At 30.0% G+C, this 18,749-nt stretch overlaps 3 protein-coding genes across 9 annotated transcripts; 2 read left to right on the top strand and 1 right to left on the bottom strand.

The window, feature by feature from the left end:
- Positions 1 to 611: 611 nt before the first annotated feature.
- On the top strand, positions 612 to 4,570 carry LOC114177387 (cell number regulator 13-like). 3 transcript variants are annotated; one of them, XM_028062708.2, is made up of 9 exons: positions 612 to 846; positions 1,199 to 1,301; positions 1,445 to 1,887; positions 2,003 to 2,397; positions 2,636 to 2,736; positions 3,160 to 3,231; positions 3,796 to 3,902; positions 3,991 to 4,084; positions 4,271 to 4,570. In XM_028062708.2, the coding sequence occupies exons 3-9, from the start codon at positions 1,477 to 1,479 to the stop codon at positions 4,321 to 4,323; spliced, it is 1,233 nt and encodes a 410-aa protein (XP_027918509.1). In that variant the 5' UTR covers positions 612 to 846; positions 1,199 to 1,301; positions 1,445 to 1,476; the 3' UTR covers positions 4,324 to 4,570. The 3 variants fall into 3 exon arrangements, with proteins under 3 accessions (XP_027918509.1, XP_085527024.1, XP_027918511.1); XM_085670898.1 differs by lacking the exon at positions 612 to 846 and adding an exon at positions 875 to 981; XM_028062710.2 differs by lacking the exon at positions 612 to 846 and adding an exon at positions 1,086 to 1,104.
- Positions 4,571 to 7,910: 3,340 nt separating this feature from the next.
- On the top strand, positions 7,911 to 9,596 carry LOC114179045 (SKP1-like protein 1A). The gene is made up of 2 exons (XM_028065242.2): positions 7,911 to 8,281; positions 9,161 to 9,596. The coding sequence occupies exons 1-2, from the start codon at positions 7,988 to 7,990 to the stop codon at positions 9,332 to 9,334; spliced, it is 468 nt and encodes a 155-aa protein (XP_027921043.1). The 5' UTR covers positions 7,911 to 7,987; the 3' UTR covers positions 9,335 to 9,596.
- A 579-nt stretch (positions 9,597 to 10,175) lies between these two features.
- EMB3006 (embryo defective 3006) lies at positions 10,176 to 16,407 on the bottom strand. Of its 5 annotated transcripts, none has more exons than XM_028061442.2 (10): positions 16,189 to 16,407; positions 15,477 to 15,502; positions 15,202 to 15,336; positions 14,598 to 14,666; positions 13,656 to 13,685; positions 13,117 to 13,149; positions 12,003 to 12,073; positions 11,558 to 11,639; positions 10,606 to 10,698; positions 10,176 to 10,460 (listed from the first exon to the last, which is right to left on the bottom strand). In XM_028061442.2, the coding sequence occupies exons 1-10, from the start codon at positions 16,316 to 16,318 to the stop codon at positions 10,401 to 10,403; spliced, it is 729 nt and encodes a 242-aa protein (XP_027917243.1). In that variant the 5' UTR covers positions 16,319 to 16,407; the 3' UTR covers positions 10,176 to 10,400. The 5 variants fall into 5 exon arrangements, with proteins under 5 accessions (XP_027917243.1, XP_027917242.1, XP_027917240.1 ...); XM_028061441.2 differs by having other exon boundaries at positions 11,547 to 11,639; positions 15,477 to 15,541; positions 16,189 to 16,387; XM_028061439.2 differs by having other exon boundaries at positions 15,477 to 15,541; positions 16,189 to 16,379.
- Between the last annotated feature and the right edge of the window lie 2,342 nt (positions 16,408 to 18,749).

Raw genomic sequence — 18,749 nt, 5'->3', positions numbered from 1 at the left:
AAATTCAATAACTTTTAAAACACGACTGTTTAATTTAATTAATTAAAATACAAAAAATGAAGCACTAAACTCGTCCATCTAATATTATAATTTTAAAAAAACATTCCTGTTAAAATATTAAACAGTCTTCATATTTTTTTTGATTTTTTTTTAGAAAAATAATTTGTTAATTATTAAATTTTAACAACTTTCTATTACAATTTTAAGTAATATTTTTTAAATAATTCTTTATTTTTTTATTTTTAATATTACAAAACTACTTAAAAAATGATAAATTACATAATATTGTAAAATAAAGTTATCAATACTCTCATCATTATTAAATTTTTTTTTACTAGTGTGTCTGTGAATGAAGTATTCGTTTATTTTGCCCACATTTTGAGGTAAAAATTGCAGAAAAAGGTTGTTGGGTTGGCGCAAATAACTTTTTGAGCTTTCTCACATAACAGAGAAAGGTGCCATGCTAGCTACTCTCACTCACGTACTTTGGTTCCACGTCGGTGTCAACAACCACCTCCAACGCCATTCCCAACACCGTGTTTGGATTACCTTCCAACTTTTCTTCCATAAACAATATCAAACATTAGACATTTACATTTCCACTGTCGCTGTCGACAATGGCTAAATGAGGGGCACTTACGTAACTGCCTTTCATGGCACCACACCCAACCGTAACACAAACAAAACAGAGAGACACAAAGGTTTATCAGGGGACGTTTCTGTTTTTTTTTTTTTTTCCTTAGGGCAGAAGCCAACAAAAGGTTCTTCACGCAAACCAATTTCTGGCATTACTTGACTCCATGTTCCTTATTTTCATCTGGTTTTTCTGACGTTGTTGTGTAGCGTGTGAGTCTTCTTCTTCTTCTTCTTTTTCTTCTTTCTGTTAATTAATGTTTTCCTCTGTTTGTTTAAAGCAAAAGTTTTCCGTTATGTTATGTTACGTTACGCATTGTGAGCAAGAAGTCTTGAATATTCTAACAGGTTTCTTAACTGACAACCGAGATACTCTTTTTTATTTTTTTAAGCAAAAAAAAAAAGTGAGATTAATTTTGATTAAATGGGTGAAAATATCAGTTCAGTTCATCTTCTGATCTGGGTTTAGAGGTGAATCAGATATTAGAGTCATTGTGTAATTGGCACTCTCAAGATTTGTTCATTTTACCCACTGCTTTTGAATTGAATTTTCCATGCGTTGCAGTGTCGAGAAATCTTGAAGGACAATGCTGTTTTCGAGAAGTGAGAACACCATGCAGCGGAAGATTGCAAATGCTTGAGATGTCAATGTAATCTGATAATCAAAGGTAAAGAAATGAACTCTAGTGGTTTTCCTTGGATAACCTTGGTACTACTTATTCTAGGTTTTGCTAAAAACTAATCTAGGTCATGACTTTAGTGAGGTCTAACTATGATTTTTCCTGGTGTCTACATTGGTTTTGTGAAAAAGCATTTACATTTTAGGTTGTGTTGGGAGAGACGATGGCATCTTCATGGGAATATTTTGGGGAGCTTGCAAATGTGGCTCAGTTAACGGGCATAGATGCTTTGAAGTTAATTGGGATGATTGTGAAAGCTGCAAGTACAGCACGGATGCACAAGAAGAACTGCAGGCAATTTGCTCAGCATCTGAAGTTGATCGGAAACTTGCTGGATCAGCTGAAGATATCTGAGCTAAAGAAGTACCCAGAAACCCGAGAGCCTCTGGAGCAGCTAGAAGATGCTCTTAGAAGGTCTTACATCTTGGTTCATAGTTGTCAAGATCGTAGCTATCTTTATCTGCTGGCTATGGGATGGAACATTGTGTATCAATTCAGGAAGGCTCAAACTGAAATTGACAGATACTTGCACCTTGTTCCTCTCATTTCGCTAGTGGACAATAATCGAGTCAGGGTATCTTCAATTCGCCTTGTTTCCTTGTTGCATCAATTTCATGAAGAAATTTAAGTTCATAAATTTGGTCTGGTAACTGTTAACGCGCGATCTCTTGGTTATTTGGAATGTTCAGGAGAGACTTGAAGTTATTGAAAAGGATCAATGTGAGTATACATTAGATGATGAGGAGCAAAAGATACAGACTGTCATTTTGAAACCTGAACCTGACAAAGGTGATGCTGTGGTGCTCAAGAAAACTCTTTCCTATTCTTATCCAAACTTTTCTTTCAACGAAGCTCTTAAGAAAGAAAACGAAAAGCTTCAAGTTGAGCTGCAACAGTCACAAGCAAATATGGATATATATCAGTATGAATTCATTCAACATTTATTAGACGTGACAGAAGTTGCAGCTCATTATCATTCAGAAAAAAATAACAAGACAGTAGAGTACAGTGGAAACAGTTATTCTGATGCCAATGGTTCTGATGAAAACATCCAAAAAAACAATGATACTCTTTCCTCATCAAGGTAATGTTATCACACTTGTCCAGATTTCATGTGTTATGGTTAAACTCCTGGTCAGTGGTAACTTCTTGACCCAAACATTATTGTACTTAAACAAATTTTAAGCATTACAAATCTGATTTCATGTGTTGTCATGCTCCCAGTAATGGTTTTTTTACAAAAAAATTATTGTTCTTACCTTTTATTATTACTAACTTATATCTCAATTGATCTGACCCTTCATTTGTGTGGGTTCACTCAGATCATCAGTTTCAGAAAAGGATCTGCTATCAAGAAGAGGTTCACATAATAGGGAAGACTGGCATACTGATCTACTTGCTTGCTGTTCTGAACCTTGTCTTTGTATGTGTTCTCATTCTGTTAATTTGATTCTCTCTCTAGTCTAGTTAGTTAGAATAGTTTCTTCCATCACACCGGGGTTACTATAAGAGTATATTGTTTGTTCATCAGACATCATGTTCAACCAAAATCTTTAAAGTAATAGATGTCTTATTTAACTCAATTAAAGCAATTATGGGAGGAAATTATTACAAATATCTTTTATTGTAGAATCTGCTATGAAGATCTTTCCAAACATTTGAAACTCTGTATCCAAAGAATTGATTTGAGAATAACTAACTGCAACATCTACTGTAACTTCTGAAACTCTGAAACTGAAACTTAAGAGACTAATGAGAAAATATTTAGTAATAGAAATCTCAACACAGGTATCCAATCCTGTTTTACTTCTCATCTCAAGCAATAAGTGGATAATTTGGTTTGCAGGTATAAAGACATGCTTCTGTCCTTGTGGAACATTGTCAGATATTGCTAGTGTTGCAACTGACAGGCCAGTATGTAAGTGAGCTATAATGTATTGTTAACATTGTAATGATGAATCTATATCTGAATTCTTTTTTCCTGTGTGGTTTTTTGCTGACAAAGCTATAACATAACTAGATCAAACTCCTAATAAGGTATTAAGGGCATTCAACATAGACTTTTGAACTGGGAAAAATGTCCTTTTTGGTTGCCATGATTTTTCCCAAACCCTTACTGATAAAAAAATAAAAAAAAAAATCATCAAATTAACTAAAGCAAGCCTTGCTTACACTTTCATATAGTTAAGACTGTATTGGAGTGTTACATCTTGGATTTTAACAATAATGAAGTCTCACCAAATTACTCAAATAATCTCTGCACCATTTGCCTAGCTGGTTTTTGTCATATTAGTTTTATTGGATGTTAAATGAGACAAAACTATACTTTCTGCTCTTGTTTGGGATGTGGTAAATTGATACAAATGTTTCTTTAAGTTCAAATGTTATTTTGCTTTTATATAATTCTTGTTATCATCAACAACTTGGTTCATTTGTCACACGGTCTTGCTCCTATAATTTGAAGTTGTTGGTGGGTTTTCAGCCTCTGCAGAAGTATGTAACGAATTGATGGCATATTCTTTGATTTTATCTTGCTGCTGCTATACTTGCTGCATAAGGAGTAAGCTTCGGAAGATGTTGAACATTAGAGTAATTTTTCCTTCCTTTTGGATAATACGAGGTGCTGACGTATTTGTGGTATATTTCATGTTTATTAACCAATGACACTGTATGCCAGGGAGGCTATGTTGATGATTTTCTTTCTCATTTAATGTGTTGCTGCTGTGCACTTGTGCAAGAATGGAGAGAGGTTGAGATCCGCGGGGCTTCTGGTATGGGAATTGAAATTCTATTTCCTTTATTCTCAAAACCTACTAGATTGAAGAACAATTCAAATACATGGAAGATCTAAAAGAAACTTAAAAATAAGATATTTTTTTAATTTTTTTTCTTAGAGAAGTGTGGTGCTGAAACTGTTTGTTCTGTTTGTAAAATGTTCTTGCTAAACCATTTTGCAGATCCTGAGAAGACTACCACAAGGCCTCCACCCTCACAATATATGGAATCGTAAGCAACATGAGATTAACATAGAAATTTTGTTGTTGTTTAGGGTTGAACACTACATACACTTTAGAAGCAATTTGGTAATTAGGATTGTCTCAAGAAGTCATATGCAAAGAAGTTTCTGTTTTATGTACTCAGAAAAAAAAATAAAAATAAAAATAACGTCCTTAAGTTTAGATGATGGTAAATGATAATATTATGTTAACGCTTGAATATAGTTTAAAATAGACTTAATTGCTCATTTTATCTTTTAATTATTACTATTATTATTTCATGAACTTATTATTGTTTGATATATCTTATTATTATATATGTAAACTTTTTTGTATTTTACTTATTCGTTTCATTTATAAAGAAGAAATTGAATTAGGATATTTTAGTGTATTTTTCTTTCTTGTTCTTATAATGTGTTTTTAAAATATATTATTAGACTTTGATATTTTAAAATATATTAAATTTTTTTTTATTACACTAACGTCAACTTATTTTTAATGTCCAGTAGAAAAGTATTAGGAAACTCAACAGATGATCTGAAATTGAAGAAATCACATTTATTAATAAAAGTTTTTAAAAAAATAACAATTTTTTCAAAAATATTCTATTTTCTTTCATAATTTTTTTTCTATGGCACATCATCTTTTTATTGTGTAAAATATAAAAATTTAAAACTTTAATGGAAAAGTATATTAAAAAAATTTACAAGATTTTACCATATTACCTTCCTTCAAATCACGTGGATTGTAGATGCATTGTTAAATTTTGAAGTGACGAGAATTAGTTCTGGATGAGATGAAACCTTTATAATTAAGGACATTTAACAAAGAAAACAAAATCAAATCTCTTCCATGAAACTTTATATATGATTTGGGATAGGGAGAATCGATTCTGATTATAGGATTTGGGATAGGGAGAATCGATTCTGATTTTAGGGAACCAGTTTCCATGGAACTTTATATATGATTTAGATGTGACACACAATTTAAGTTTCTTAGGCATTGCACTTCTATATAAATTCTAAACTTTAATCTCTCATCTCTCTAATTTTAAGGATGAAGGGACTCCAACACTTTAATTGGCTGTCATCACTTAACTGAATAATGTATGTATGTAAATACTATAAAATTGATATTTCTATGTTGAACTTTTTTCTCTGCATATCTGAATTAATATTTTTAAGTGTGGAGTATTTATTCTTTATATATATATATATATATATATATATATATATATATATATATATATATATATATATATATATATAATAAAGTAAATAGTAATAATAATAAATAATTAGTGAAAATACATGTCTTATGCACGTTTATGTTCACTTTTGTTATTTTTAAAAGTAAATATAAACAATTTTTATGTTTACTTTTTTTAATTTTAAAATTAAATATAAACAATTTTTAAATTTATTATAAATATTTATTTATTTTGTAGATAAATTTCTTATTAAAAAATATTTATTTTAGTTCAACAATGATTAATTTAAAAAAAAATGAATGAAATCTATCAAATGGATTATTTACATAGTAATAATGGTAAAATAATTGTTTTAAGTTTAAAAAAGAAATAATTTATTAAAGGGTAAAATTAAAAAAAAAAAACACTAAAATTGAACATCATGAAAACACATGTGCACGTGTTCCCTTCTCTTGTATGATAATCAAAATAATAAAATTATTATAATTATTATTATTATAATTATAAAATTAGGTCAAATAAAAAAACTAATATTTAAAAGATAAAATTAAAAAAAAAATATTTCATTTTTTTAAAAATCTTTAAATGATAAAATTGAAAAGCAAGTAAAAAGGAGAATTTCCTTTATACATGATAGTAATAATATATCAATCTATTTATAAAACTACAAAAATATAAGAAATTACGAATTATAAAATTTAAAATTTAAACTTTAAAATTGTAAAATTAAAAAATTAGAAGATTATATGTGATGAAAACTCACTAAGCCACCTAAGAGTCTCATTATTGATTTAACATGAGCACTTAATAATGGAAATTTATTTGTAAATTTTAAATTGATTGACTAATCAGTAGACCATACAGATTTAATTGAAACTCAGATAAAAGTTTTCAAATTTAGTCAGGCTTGAAACATAATTATGTCTTTAAATTAATTTATATATTTAAAATTTTAAAAAATAAAAATAATTTAATTATATAACAACTATATATATAAAATGATTTTATACAGTTAAAAAATATTAAACAAAAACAATCTCTCGCTGAACTTTCACCGGACACATTTGTATTAACTATTATTTTAAATTTTAAATTTTGAGGAGTTGTTACGTGAAAATGTAAGTGAAAATTGAATCAATATCATAGAAACAAAATTTTGTATCATGAAATTATCAGCGCACACTTCGAACAATACCGATTACAAATAAAACGGTACCCCAAATATTTTCTTTTTAAATATTGACTATAATAAAAATAGAAATATATAAATTAGTGTAGAGAAAATTATTCACATTTAATAAGATTTTCTCCAAAATACATTGTCATTCCTCTTTATTAAAATCACTAATATTCTTGTAAGATTAAGTATGAATTCCCCAAGTTTTGAAAATATCATAATTGCATCTTGAATGTAATAATGAAAACAAAAAAAATAAAAGATGTAAATATGGTTGGAGAAAGATATTAGCCATATAATTGTAATTAACTTAAAGTAAATAATAAAACGGAAACACACCAATATCCCTTTTATATAACTCAAACCATGTCATGAAAACTTATCAATACCAATCACATAAATAAAAGAAAATTTAAGATATATGTTATTGTTCATATATCCTATTAAAATAATCAATTATTGATTGTAAAAGAAAGTTTCTCCACAAAAAAATGAATTTCAATTTTTCATAAGAAAAATATATATACACATTTCCTATTTTTAATTTATAAATATACATGATTATATTAATAATTTAAACATTAGAATAATTTCATAATTTGAAATTTAAATTATAGTATGATTTAAATGATTTGACAATACAAATAAAATATATTGTAAGGAAAAGTACCTACATTATTTACCTTTAAGGTTTTTAATAGTCTTAATCATCATTTTTTTTATTGTGATGAATAATTCATACCAGATAAAACACACTTTTTTTTTTAATTTATTTAGTAGTATATTTAAACTTCTCTATACACATGTATAGATCATTATCACAAACATAACAATTTTTTTTCATTCTTTATACAAATTTATAGAACATCATCATGAGATCTAATGATTTGATTATATTAATTTAATTAATATTAGAATCTAAATTTTAGTTTGAATCAGAGTTTGTTTAATCTAAAAACGGATTCAATTGAGGAATTACACACTCTGATATATAAAAAAAAAATATTTTATTGAGTTACTTAATTTAAATCTAAAATTGTAAGAAGTTAAAAGAGTAAGTATCTTGTTTCAAATATTTAAGAAAAATAAAATTATTAAAATGAAATATTTCATATAACCAATGAATGATTGTGACGAAGCGGTGTGACTCAACTCATATCGGGTGGGACCCACATAACAGCGCCATAAATAGATGATACACCACACGTTTGTTCTCACCAATAGCTTTTTGCTTTAGAAATAGAATCGCTCGAACAAGAGAGAAAAAGGGGTTAGGGTTAGGGATTTGTTCATGGCATCAACAAAGAAGATCACGCTCAAGAGTTCGGACGGTGAGGCGTTCGAAGTGGATGAGATTGTAGCTCTGGAATCGCAGACGATAAAGCATATGATAGAAGATGATTGTGCCGACAGTGGAATTCCCCTTCCCAATGTCACAAGCAAGATTCTTGCAAAGGTAATCGAGTACTGTAAGAAGCACGTTGAGGCCACTAGCGCTGATGAAAAACCTACTGAGGATGAACTCAAGGCTTGGGATGCTGATTTCGTCAAGGTTGATCAGGCCACACTTTTCGATCTCATTCTGGTTTGTTCTCTTGAATTAATTTTTTCTTTTATTTATGATTTTATTATGGTTCTTCTTGGTGTAGAGGTTAGGGTTCTTTCTATTGATTTATTGTGGATAGGCATATTGCTTAATTGTTTACTTCAAATTTGGGTTTATCCTTTTTTTTTGTACTGTTGTTTCTTTATTTAGATAATGGTGATGATGATGATGTTGTGCAACCTTAACAATACAAACAAGGTTTTAAACTGGATTTGCAGTTTCTTAGAATATTTTGTTGCTTTTGTTTGCTGTAGTTTTGATGGCGGGGGTTTCAGATTTAAATTTAAAACTTGATCAGCATCTTTAGGATCAATAACAAAGTTGATCCATGGTCTGTTTGTAGTTTAGAAAGTTATCTCAGTGGAGTGGAGGAGATTGTATAAGAAGGCATCTCCAATAATGGAGTCATAACCATAGTCTTTTAATATAAAGATGTCTTAGATAGACCTTGTGTATTTAAGTAAAGCCCTTAGTTCTCAATTTTATAAGAATGTAATAGTTTGTGAATGATGTGACTGTTATTATCTTTTTAACATAACATGACAACCATACAAGTATTGGGCACATGTTTGCATGGAATGAAAAATTATTGTAAAAAATTTGTGGTAAATATAAATAATGGGAGAAGTATTAATAAGGACTATAACTCAGTTAACTCTTTTATAGTCAACTGTGCATTATATGTATTTGATCCGTGATCATCACATGATTATGTTGTGTATGTAGTTGTAGCATCTACAATTTTTCTTATTCTTCATCGGTGTAGAATTGTCTTTCTGTATGTATATGCTTATGTTGATCTCTGATTTACTTTGTTTGGTGGTATGGTACTCTGTTATTTATTGGTTTTTGTTACAGGCTGCAAACTACCTGAATATCAAGAACCTTTTGGACCTTACATGCCAGACTGTAGCTGACATGATAAAGGGGAAGACTCCTGAGGAAATTCGCAAGACTTTTAACATTAAGAATGACTTCACCCCTGAGGAAGAAGAGGAAGTTCGTCGGGAAAATCAATGGGCGTTTGAATGAATTATTTTGAAATGCCAATGAAAGCAGTGGATGGGATTAATGATAGTTGCTAGTTATTCTGTTACTGTTTTGTTTATGTTTGATATGTTGGCGTAAAAGACTTTTTCTTTGTTGAACCCTGTGGGCAATCTTGAAATTTGTAAGTAATAGTTGAATTTGGTAATGCTTTTGAGTCTCTAGTATATGAAGTTTGATTCATTATCAAACTGTGTGTCTCGTAATTGTTTTCATCTATGTTTACTAATACGGTTCCTTCTCGCGACTTATTCGTTTGATTGATGTTGTGATTTTTTAATTCCCAGAAACGTAAGAATGTTAGGCTGTTAAAATTGGTCCCCCCTACATGTCTACTTTAAAATGCTGTATTTTTTCTTTATCTAAGCTGCAGGTGTAGATAGAAATTAATTATGCTCATTATCATAGAAATTGAAACTTACGTTTACAAACTTGTAAAAAAGCGTTTAAATTTTATATTAAAGAATAATATAATATAGTTTCTGGTCTCCCTTTTATTTGCCAGTCGTTCGCAATAATTATATATTTGTTGAGCTCGGGTAATCATATAAAAACTAGTCATTATTCGAGTGTTCTACAATTAAAACACTAGGCTTTTACATGTCAGATGATGGCCTTTTATAAAATTTGACCCGACTTTTTAAACATTTTAAAAGGCATCTCAACGATTGGATTTTTTTTTTTAGCATAAAGAGTCTAAAATTCATAAATAATTGTAGCAAGAACATAAAGAGTTCCGGGTTCTAAAGAGTTTCAGATGTTTTCAAATTCATTAAAAGACTAAATTCTTTGACCAAAACATAGGTAGGCGGTATCAAAGCAAGAATTGATTTTAACAAAAGGTAGTTCTTTCTTCACAGAACTTTAAATTAATGGTCATATACAAAGGTAGTAACATTCATTTTCTTAGTAGTGACACAAGCTACATTCACTTAAAGTAACTAGTTCCTTCTTACTAGTGTAAAACGATAATAAAAAATAAAACAGAGTAAAAACTAAAATGAATAAAAAGGAACCTTCATCAAATTTGCAGGAGAACATACAAGTTACGTTATACATCATGGATCCCATCGCCGCTGTTGGCTCCATAATTTAAGTTCATGCTCTTGAACTGTTGATTATGCGCATAAACAAGTAACGGATGGAAGAGACATTCATCAGCCAAAAAAGAAACCCCCAAATAACAAAACATTAGAATTATATAACCTTTCGACTAATGGAATGGAATGACCATAGAGGAGTTCAGAGACATTCACCTTCTTGACAGCTTGGGAAGCACCAGATAATACTTTGTTGTCTTCCCTAAGCATTTGCAGTCGGGTGCGCAACACTTGATTATGTTCCTCTCCCTAACAAACAACAAGGTGATCATACAGAGTATAAGAGTAGAAGAAATACAAACGATTCAAAAGGTAGGACAGGGCGGAAAAATCTCATATTTGGTCTGGCTAGAGAACGGAAGGATATTTGATATTTGTTTGGTTTAAAAGAGAAGGGAGAAATTTTTTTACCATTAGCAATAGTAATGAAGAGGAACGGAGAAAAAACGAAAACTCAAGATAGTTCCCTCCATTTCCTTCTCTTCTCAAAGTTTTCAAACAAATAAGAAAAAGATATACCCTCATTTTCTCCCTATAACAAACACTGCGTAAGGGCCTAAGGAAAAATATTATTTTCAATTTATAACTAACATCATTTGTGCCCCAACCAAATTTTCTTTGCAGTATTTCCATGTCCAAACCTTTCAGCTCTATATACGTATTTCATATGATTTCAAATTTTAACAAAGTGATTTATATTCAAATTCACAAACTTAATAAGTGTTTGCTTTGTAACCTTAAATTGTATGTCGAGTTGTAGACAAAGGTTATCACTGTTACGCTCCAAGGAATAATTGTTAGGTTCATGACAAAGTGGAAGGCTGTTCCTGGAGTCCACAGGACCAAGGGTCACAAACTTTTTGTCTATTACTACAATTTGAGAATGGAAATAAAAACCGCGGATTAGAAAGAAGGCATGGAATAGTACGAAAATAGTGACAGACGCACAGGAAGTGGAGTATTTTGTCCTTTTAGGCTGGGTGAAAATAGTGGCCTCAAATAGATTCAAGATGTGCAATCCATTGATAAAAAAGAAAGTTCTTATTTTCTAGTTCACCTTCAGTATAATATGACAAGGATGCATTCAGGTAATGTACCGTGTACCTACCGATTGAACCATATGCATTAAGTGTTGAATTTCTTTCTTCTTAGCCATAGACAGATTCTCAGAAACATCCGTTATATTACTCCTGCATTTTTATCAATGTTTCCATATTGAGTTCAATAATCAACATACTGTAAACGTTAATAACCAATAAATATAGGATAAGTAGAAATTCAATAAATGTGTTAAAAATAATCAGCATTGGGTCTCCAAGCAATCTGAAATCTCTATCAACAAAACTAAAAATGCGATTGACAAAAGAGAACCTTGTATTGAAGATTAAGCTTCACTAATTTTTTATTTGATTGGTAATATGAATGGAATTTTTAATATGACCACTTCAGATATATAATAATAATGATAATAATAATAATAATAATAATGATGATGATGATGATGACATCCTACAACAAACTACTTAAAAAGCTGTTGCACAATCCTACAATACCTATCCGAAAACAGGACATCTAGATCTTGTTCTTCCACAATTTCCTCCACAGCATCAAGAGTGGCTCCTGCCTGCAGCAAAGTTGAATGCAAAATTACAGACTAACTTGAATACGGTAGAATAGTGTAAGTGCATGCCTGTATGTCCCACCATATCTGACCTATGTCAAGGTATCTAAAAGCACTCAAAACTTTCACTTTAGTTAGAGTAACTGAATCTTGTTATGATTCTGTAGGTACTGTAGAAGATTTCGAGTCTATGTGAAAGAACTTCTCCATAAAGACTTCTATGAAACAAGATAAGAACAAAAAAATGAATTGATTTTTTGGTAAGTTAAAATTAACTTATGCAACAGTTAAAAATAAAAATTTGAAGAAGTTATATGAGAGTTTCTTCAAGCTAACTCACATAAGCTAATTTTAACTTGTGGAGAAATTAATTTCATTTTTATTTTCATATTTTTCTCTTACAAATCTTTCTTGGGAAGCTTATCCAAACATGCCTTTCAATATCTCCAAAGCCAAATCTTAACTTGTAGAGAACTGGATGTTGAAACTTAAATAGAACTAGAAAGGTTCAACTACTTAACTATCTCGGCTAGTTCTAAAGATTCCCACAATTGAAATTTGAGTAAAAGTGATTTGATTAAATAAGAAGAGCTATTATTCGCTTAGTTTTACTAATCTTGTACTACTTTTAGCAACTACCAGTGAGAATGGGAGGTCTTTGACCATTTGCAACAATAAATACAAGTATCCATGAAAAGAAGCACAAGAATAAGGAGGAGTTTTATACAAATTTATTATTAATTTTATTACATTCTAAGGATTTGCCTAAAAGTATATGCAATTACTATCCTCAATAACGTATCCATATTATTTTCCACACACAGCACCTTCAAGTATGAACTAGAGAGGAAGATCCTATAAAATTAGTATGTCTTTACTGTGAGAAAGAAAGTGTATGTACTTCTATATTTTAGAGGTTTTATTCTTTATGATTGCAATTCTAACTAAATTGCAGTACGTGAATGTTGAGCAATCAGATACAAAATTGTTCTACATTTTTGTTTAAATTTTAGAATAAAAGAACGGAGACAATAATTCAGCTATACCTGTGTTTGAAGACAGATTGTCTGAAACCCTTCCTGTAAAAATAATTTACTGAGCATTTAAAATTAACATTTTTATCAAAATGATAGCAGATTCTTTAAGCAAAAAAGCTTCACATGAGTATATAAATAGTAAGAGGAGACAAGTTATTGAATAGATGTTTCCTGACAAATCTACCAACATGTGAGAGAGGGAAAGATAAAGAAACAAAACAAAATTGCACAGTAACAACAAATCATGATTCGATCATTTTAAAAGAAATAAAAGAAAAATACTAAACCATTGCATACACTAACAGACACAAATTTAACATACGCTAACTAATACAAATTTCAAGAAGATAATTCTCTTTGCTGACTCAAACCATAGATGACAGAGATCATTACTAAGAATCTGAAATAGGGAAACATCAGCATCAGCAGAAGTGATATTTAGATAACATCCTCAACTGTTGTATAACGCATCTTATCAGTTGTTTATATTTGGGAGGGAATGGATTCTACATCAACATTACTCCCGTCAGCACCTATCACGAACTTACCTCTAAGTTTTCATGCAATGAAGTAATGACCTGAAAGACATGATACAAAAAGGGCAATTAGAATACAAAAAATGGAACTCAAATATTTCTTGACACCTTTGAAAAACAGAACAAAGGAATTTATGTGAATTGCGTTCAGCTGAGAGGAGGAATGATATATATAGCTTGATTTGTAAATAATATTATTTGGTTCCTATTACAATTAGAAAAGTTGACACTTCCTGTGAAAAGGAGTGTCAAACTATCAATCACAATAACTCGCAGATTTCTTTGTGTAGTCTTGCATTTTATAAAAGAGTGGTGATGCACAGATCACTCATTTTTATCAAATACAACTACACCCATGTGTGTCTTTGCTTATTTTTTTAATTTATTTTTGTTTGTTCTTTTTTTAGTCACTTAAAAAAGAAGGTTTGATGGATGTTGGGGACTATACTACACGTCCATTACCTTCTTCCTTTAAAATCAGTGCAGCCTGAAAGTATTTTCTCTGAAGTGCTTCAGAAATTGTTTAGGTAGGCTGGTATTAGATCCTTTGTGCTTTAAAGTAATGTTATATTTCAATAAAAGGTAAGCAGTGTCAGTGCAAAGTCTGAGCTTTTAAAGGCTTCCAGTCTCGTAAGTCTCCAGTGTGACGGGGCGTGTTAGATACGAAGTCATTCATCTGTCTTCACTCAATTATTTGGGGCAGCAGGTTTATGATACATGTTTCTGGATAGAGACAAGCTTGGTAGTAACAACAATTCCTTGTTTAATTTCATATCTAACAAGATGTTGCTATATTATCACATTTAAGGTCTTGTTCATTTTACGTATTATTTGTAAAGATGGCCTTTTAATTTGACGTCCCTTTGACAGTCAATACCTTCTATAAACCTACTATGTAACATTCAGAAATATACTTCTAACATGGACAAATTAATACCAACAGTGCATGCATACCTGAAGAAATAGGCGATGGAGAAATTCCCTTTCAGTGTTAGAGAAACTTGAAAATGCTTTATAAAATTCCTTTAAGCATAAAAAAAAACATGTATCAATATATAGCCGTTTTAGAGTGCTAAATATTAACATAATTTCAGATTTATACTTGAGTAGTCATACACAAACCATAGGATAAAAAGGTATGCTATCAAAAAATGGGTTAGACATAACATAACTCAACCATTTACTACCTATTATTAAGCCAGAAACACTGTCTAAACGTATGGCTATCTGATTAGTTCAAAAGCATCTGATCTGAACTAGTGCAATAGATCTGGTTAATGTTTTATGCGTCTATAAACTACAAGGGAGTGATACCACACAATTGTTATAACCAGTGAACCGGTCTGGTATCCGGTCTGGTATCCGGTCAATCTGAACCATAAAACTGGTCTCAAGTTTTAAACCAATATGAAAACAAATTATTATTACTATTATTGGAAACACCATTCAGGGTTAATAAGTGAAATTTTTTTACATACCTATTGTTAACTCTTTCATTATACCACACAATTAAAAGCAGCGCTGAGAAGAGAGAGAAGAAAGAAGAAACAAAGTGTACCTCCTTTGAGCATGAAGTGAGCAAAGATCTGATAGAATATTTGAAAGACTTTTCCAAATTGGAGAACCTGGATCCAATTCCATTAGAAGGCAATTGCGAGGCCTTGGCACCATGTTCAAGTCTTTTGTCCATTGCCTTAGAATCAGTGGCCATGAAGAATCATTGGACACAGAACAGAAATAAAAGAAAAAAAATGGAAAGTGAAGCTTCTGCATGCAAATTATATGCTGCTCAAGTAAGTGAACTGTGAATCAAAGATGTGAGCAAAAATTTACCTGAAATGAGTTCCTCTGAAAGGAACCTGAAAGATATAGCACGTTAATTGGTAAATATTGGAAACCTAAACACATACGAGCTAGAAAAGAGATTTAGTACATGGAAACTGCCTCAAAATTACAAGTATATGACATTCATTTATTAGCATTGTGAGCTGCGATGTTAGCAGATTTTGGAATCCTCATAACGAGTCGTTACACACCAGTAGTCAAAGCAAGTTGAAAGACACATATTTAAACATTGAGTGGGATTACAAGAACCAACAGAAACAAAAAAATAACAGAAAAAATTCAGTGCCTGGTTGAGGATGATCACAGAGGAAATAAATAAATACACAAAAATGCATGTTAAAGCTTTTTTTTTCCTTAAAATATACACGATTTCTTTTATCACATTTTCTCTGCTTCTAATTTTCCAAACAAATTATGTCAGCAAATCAGATTTTTCTGCTGTTAGGTTCGTTTATTGTTTTTCTCTTATATTCATTTTAAGGTTAGGACAGAACAGAATTACGCAGTAGAAACAGTTTTATTATATAATACTATCAATGAATTGCTATGGAAAATTGCTATTTATAACCCTAAGCCAGTTCTGAGTTTAGGAAACCTGTTGCGACAATCGGTAATGGAAGTAATTGGTACTGTGACCTAATTACAGTAACAAAGAGAATAGCTGAAAGCAGAATCGAGAGTATTGAGATAAAGAACGTACCGTGAAATTGTGTCTCTCGCCCTCGCGAGCAACCCTCCGAACAGAGATCTTGTTCAACGCCAGAAAATAAAGTATAAAGCTGTGGGAAGAGCTGCTCAAAATTTGTATTCGCTCTTCCTTCCCGCCTCATATATATTCAATGTGTTTCAGCTCTTGCATAGTTCTATTACAACATTCAAGGGATATAAAAGTGATAATTACTTCAACATATACGGAACCATGTACATTGAAAGGATTTTTTTTTCTTTCTGGGTAATCATTAATAGTAAATTTAGTCTGTGCAATTGAATATTATTTTTTTATTAGTATATTTCATTTTGATATTTTATTTTTTAAATTTTAATACTATTTTTTTAAAATCAATTAACTACATATAATAAAAATCTCTTTGTGATAAAATTATAAAAATTATTTATTTTATAACTATTTCTTATGCATATATTACTAAAAAAATTTAATAATGGTTTTTTATTTTAATAATCATGTGAAATAATGTTTTTATTTTTTATTATTATAATAAAAAAGTATAAACATGTTTCTATTGGTGTTTAATCTACGTAATCTTAATAACTTAAAGGTAATATCTTTTTAATAGTTTTTAATTTACGCGATAATAATTTTTTTATAAGTTATAAAAATCGAATGATTTTTAATGAGTTGGATTTTTTTTAGTTTTTTAATGTATAATAATGTCAAAAAGTGTTTTTAAGATATTATTATTTGTGTAATTCAAGAGAAGTTTTGGGAGAAAATTTGTTAATTTAAAAATAGTTACACTGAATTATTCTTTTAATAGTGTTTAACTTCATTCCTGTCACAAAAGGTCTATATAAAAAAATTAAGAGGAGTTACAACACATTTTATTAAGGCAAACTATAGAAAACTCTAAAATATATTAGAAATAATTTACAAATCAATATAAATTTTATTTAGAAATGATGTTTTTTAGTTGAATTTGACCATGAGTTCATACTAAAAAATTATGGACGTGTAGTTTTTAATAAAGTATTTGTTGATTGATATGTTTAAAATGTAATTTTATTATTATTTTAATTATTAAGTAAATATAAAACTCATGATAAAAAATTTAATTATCAACATGATAGCAAGTAATTTTTAAATTTTAATATTATTTAAAAAAAAATTGTAATTAACAATTCTGCTTTTAAAATAAAAATATAAATATATCTGAGAATGCAAAAGACAAAGATTAGGCCTGGCCAGGTTATAAACCAGAAAAGGAAGTGCGTAAAAAAAAACGGAGAGTGTAACATACTAAAGGAGAATTTCTTCCTCCACTCCCATATTTTTTTATCCGCACAATAATTTTTAAAATTTCTATTATATTTTTAGTGTAATTATAATTTTGAATTATACAAACAGTAAATATTATGGACTATACTATCCATAATGAAAAATTACATTCTAAATCATACAATTCAAAATACAATTTTACATTTTGAATTATACAATTCATAATATAATTTTGCATTACGTATTGTATAATTCATAATATAATTTTGCATTACAGATTGTGTAATCTATAATACATACGAATTATAAATTCGAAACTTACATTTCATTTCATTGTTGATTATCATCTTCCTTTCATTTTACATTATTATAAATTTTTCATTTGTGTTATTGAACACTTGTGAAATTTTTAGGGTGGAGGTGGAAGAAGATGATGGAATGGAGGTAGAGGAAAGTATGGAGGTAATAAGAGGGAGTAAGATGGAAGAAGGGAAGGACAAGTTTGACTTTATAACTTGTTTTTGGGGGTGCAATAATAAAATATGGGGGTATAGGAAGAAATTGCCATACCAAAGGTATGGTGGAAGAATAATTGAGTGAGTCAAGCCCAACTTCATATTCTTGTTTAAGCGTGAAAAAAACCTAAGTCATCTTCTTCTTCCTCTAGAGGCTTCTCACACAAGCTCCACCTTAACACTTCGACCTCCATGCTCGCAGCTGTAGCTCTCTAGCCCAGTCAAGATTGTCGTCGACAACGTCGGTAATTGGTGGCTCCTCATTTCTCCACTCATCATTCGAATGCAAACCATACTAAGCCTCTGATTGAGTTTATAGCTACAGTTTCTTTCTATTGGACTTTCGATTCACATTTTCTCCTAAACTTGTTCTATTTTTATTTCTCATAAATAAAAGAACTATAGTTTGAAGAAGCTTCACAATAATATTTTCACAAATAAAAAAACTAGACTCCTAAACAACCGACTAAAAAGATACTCGAATTTAATGATTTTCGCAATAAACCTTTTTTCGTAAATGTTTGAAAAATTTACAAACAATATATACTTACACTGAACCTAATATATATTTTCAAGAGTGATGTATTTGTACGATAGTTTACCCTGTCCAAACTGACATTCTTTGTATTATTTGTAAATACGTTAAACACAGTCGAACGAAAAATCTTGCTCTCACATTTGTTACCTACGAATATGGATCGATTTGCGGGATCCCTATCATATTCCATTTTCCATTTTCGTATATATGCAACGATTTGAAAGTGTTATAACTACTTTTACCAAATTAACTCT

This window comes from Vigna unguiculata, chromosome 3, assembly GCF_037176805.1.
Source record: "Vigna unguiculata cultivar grain cowpea cultivar isolate G323 ecotype 2 chromosome 3, ASM3717680v1, whole genome shotgun sequence".
Lineage (NCBI taxonomy): Eukaryota > Viridiplantae > Streptophyta > Magnoliopsida > Fabales > Fabaceae > Vigna > Vigna unguiculata.
This window is presented reverse-complemented; position numbering and strand designations above follow the sequence as displayed.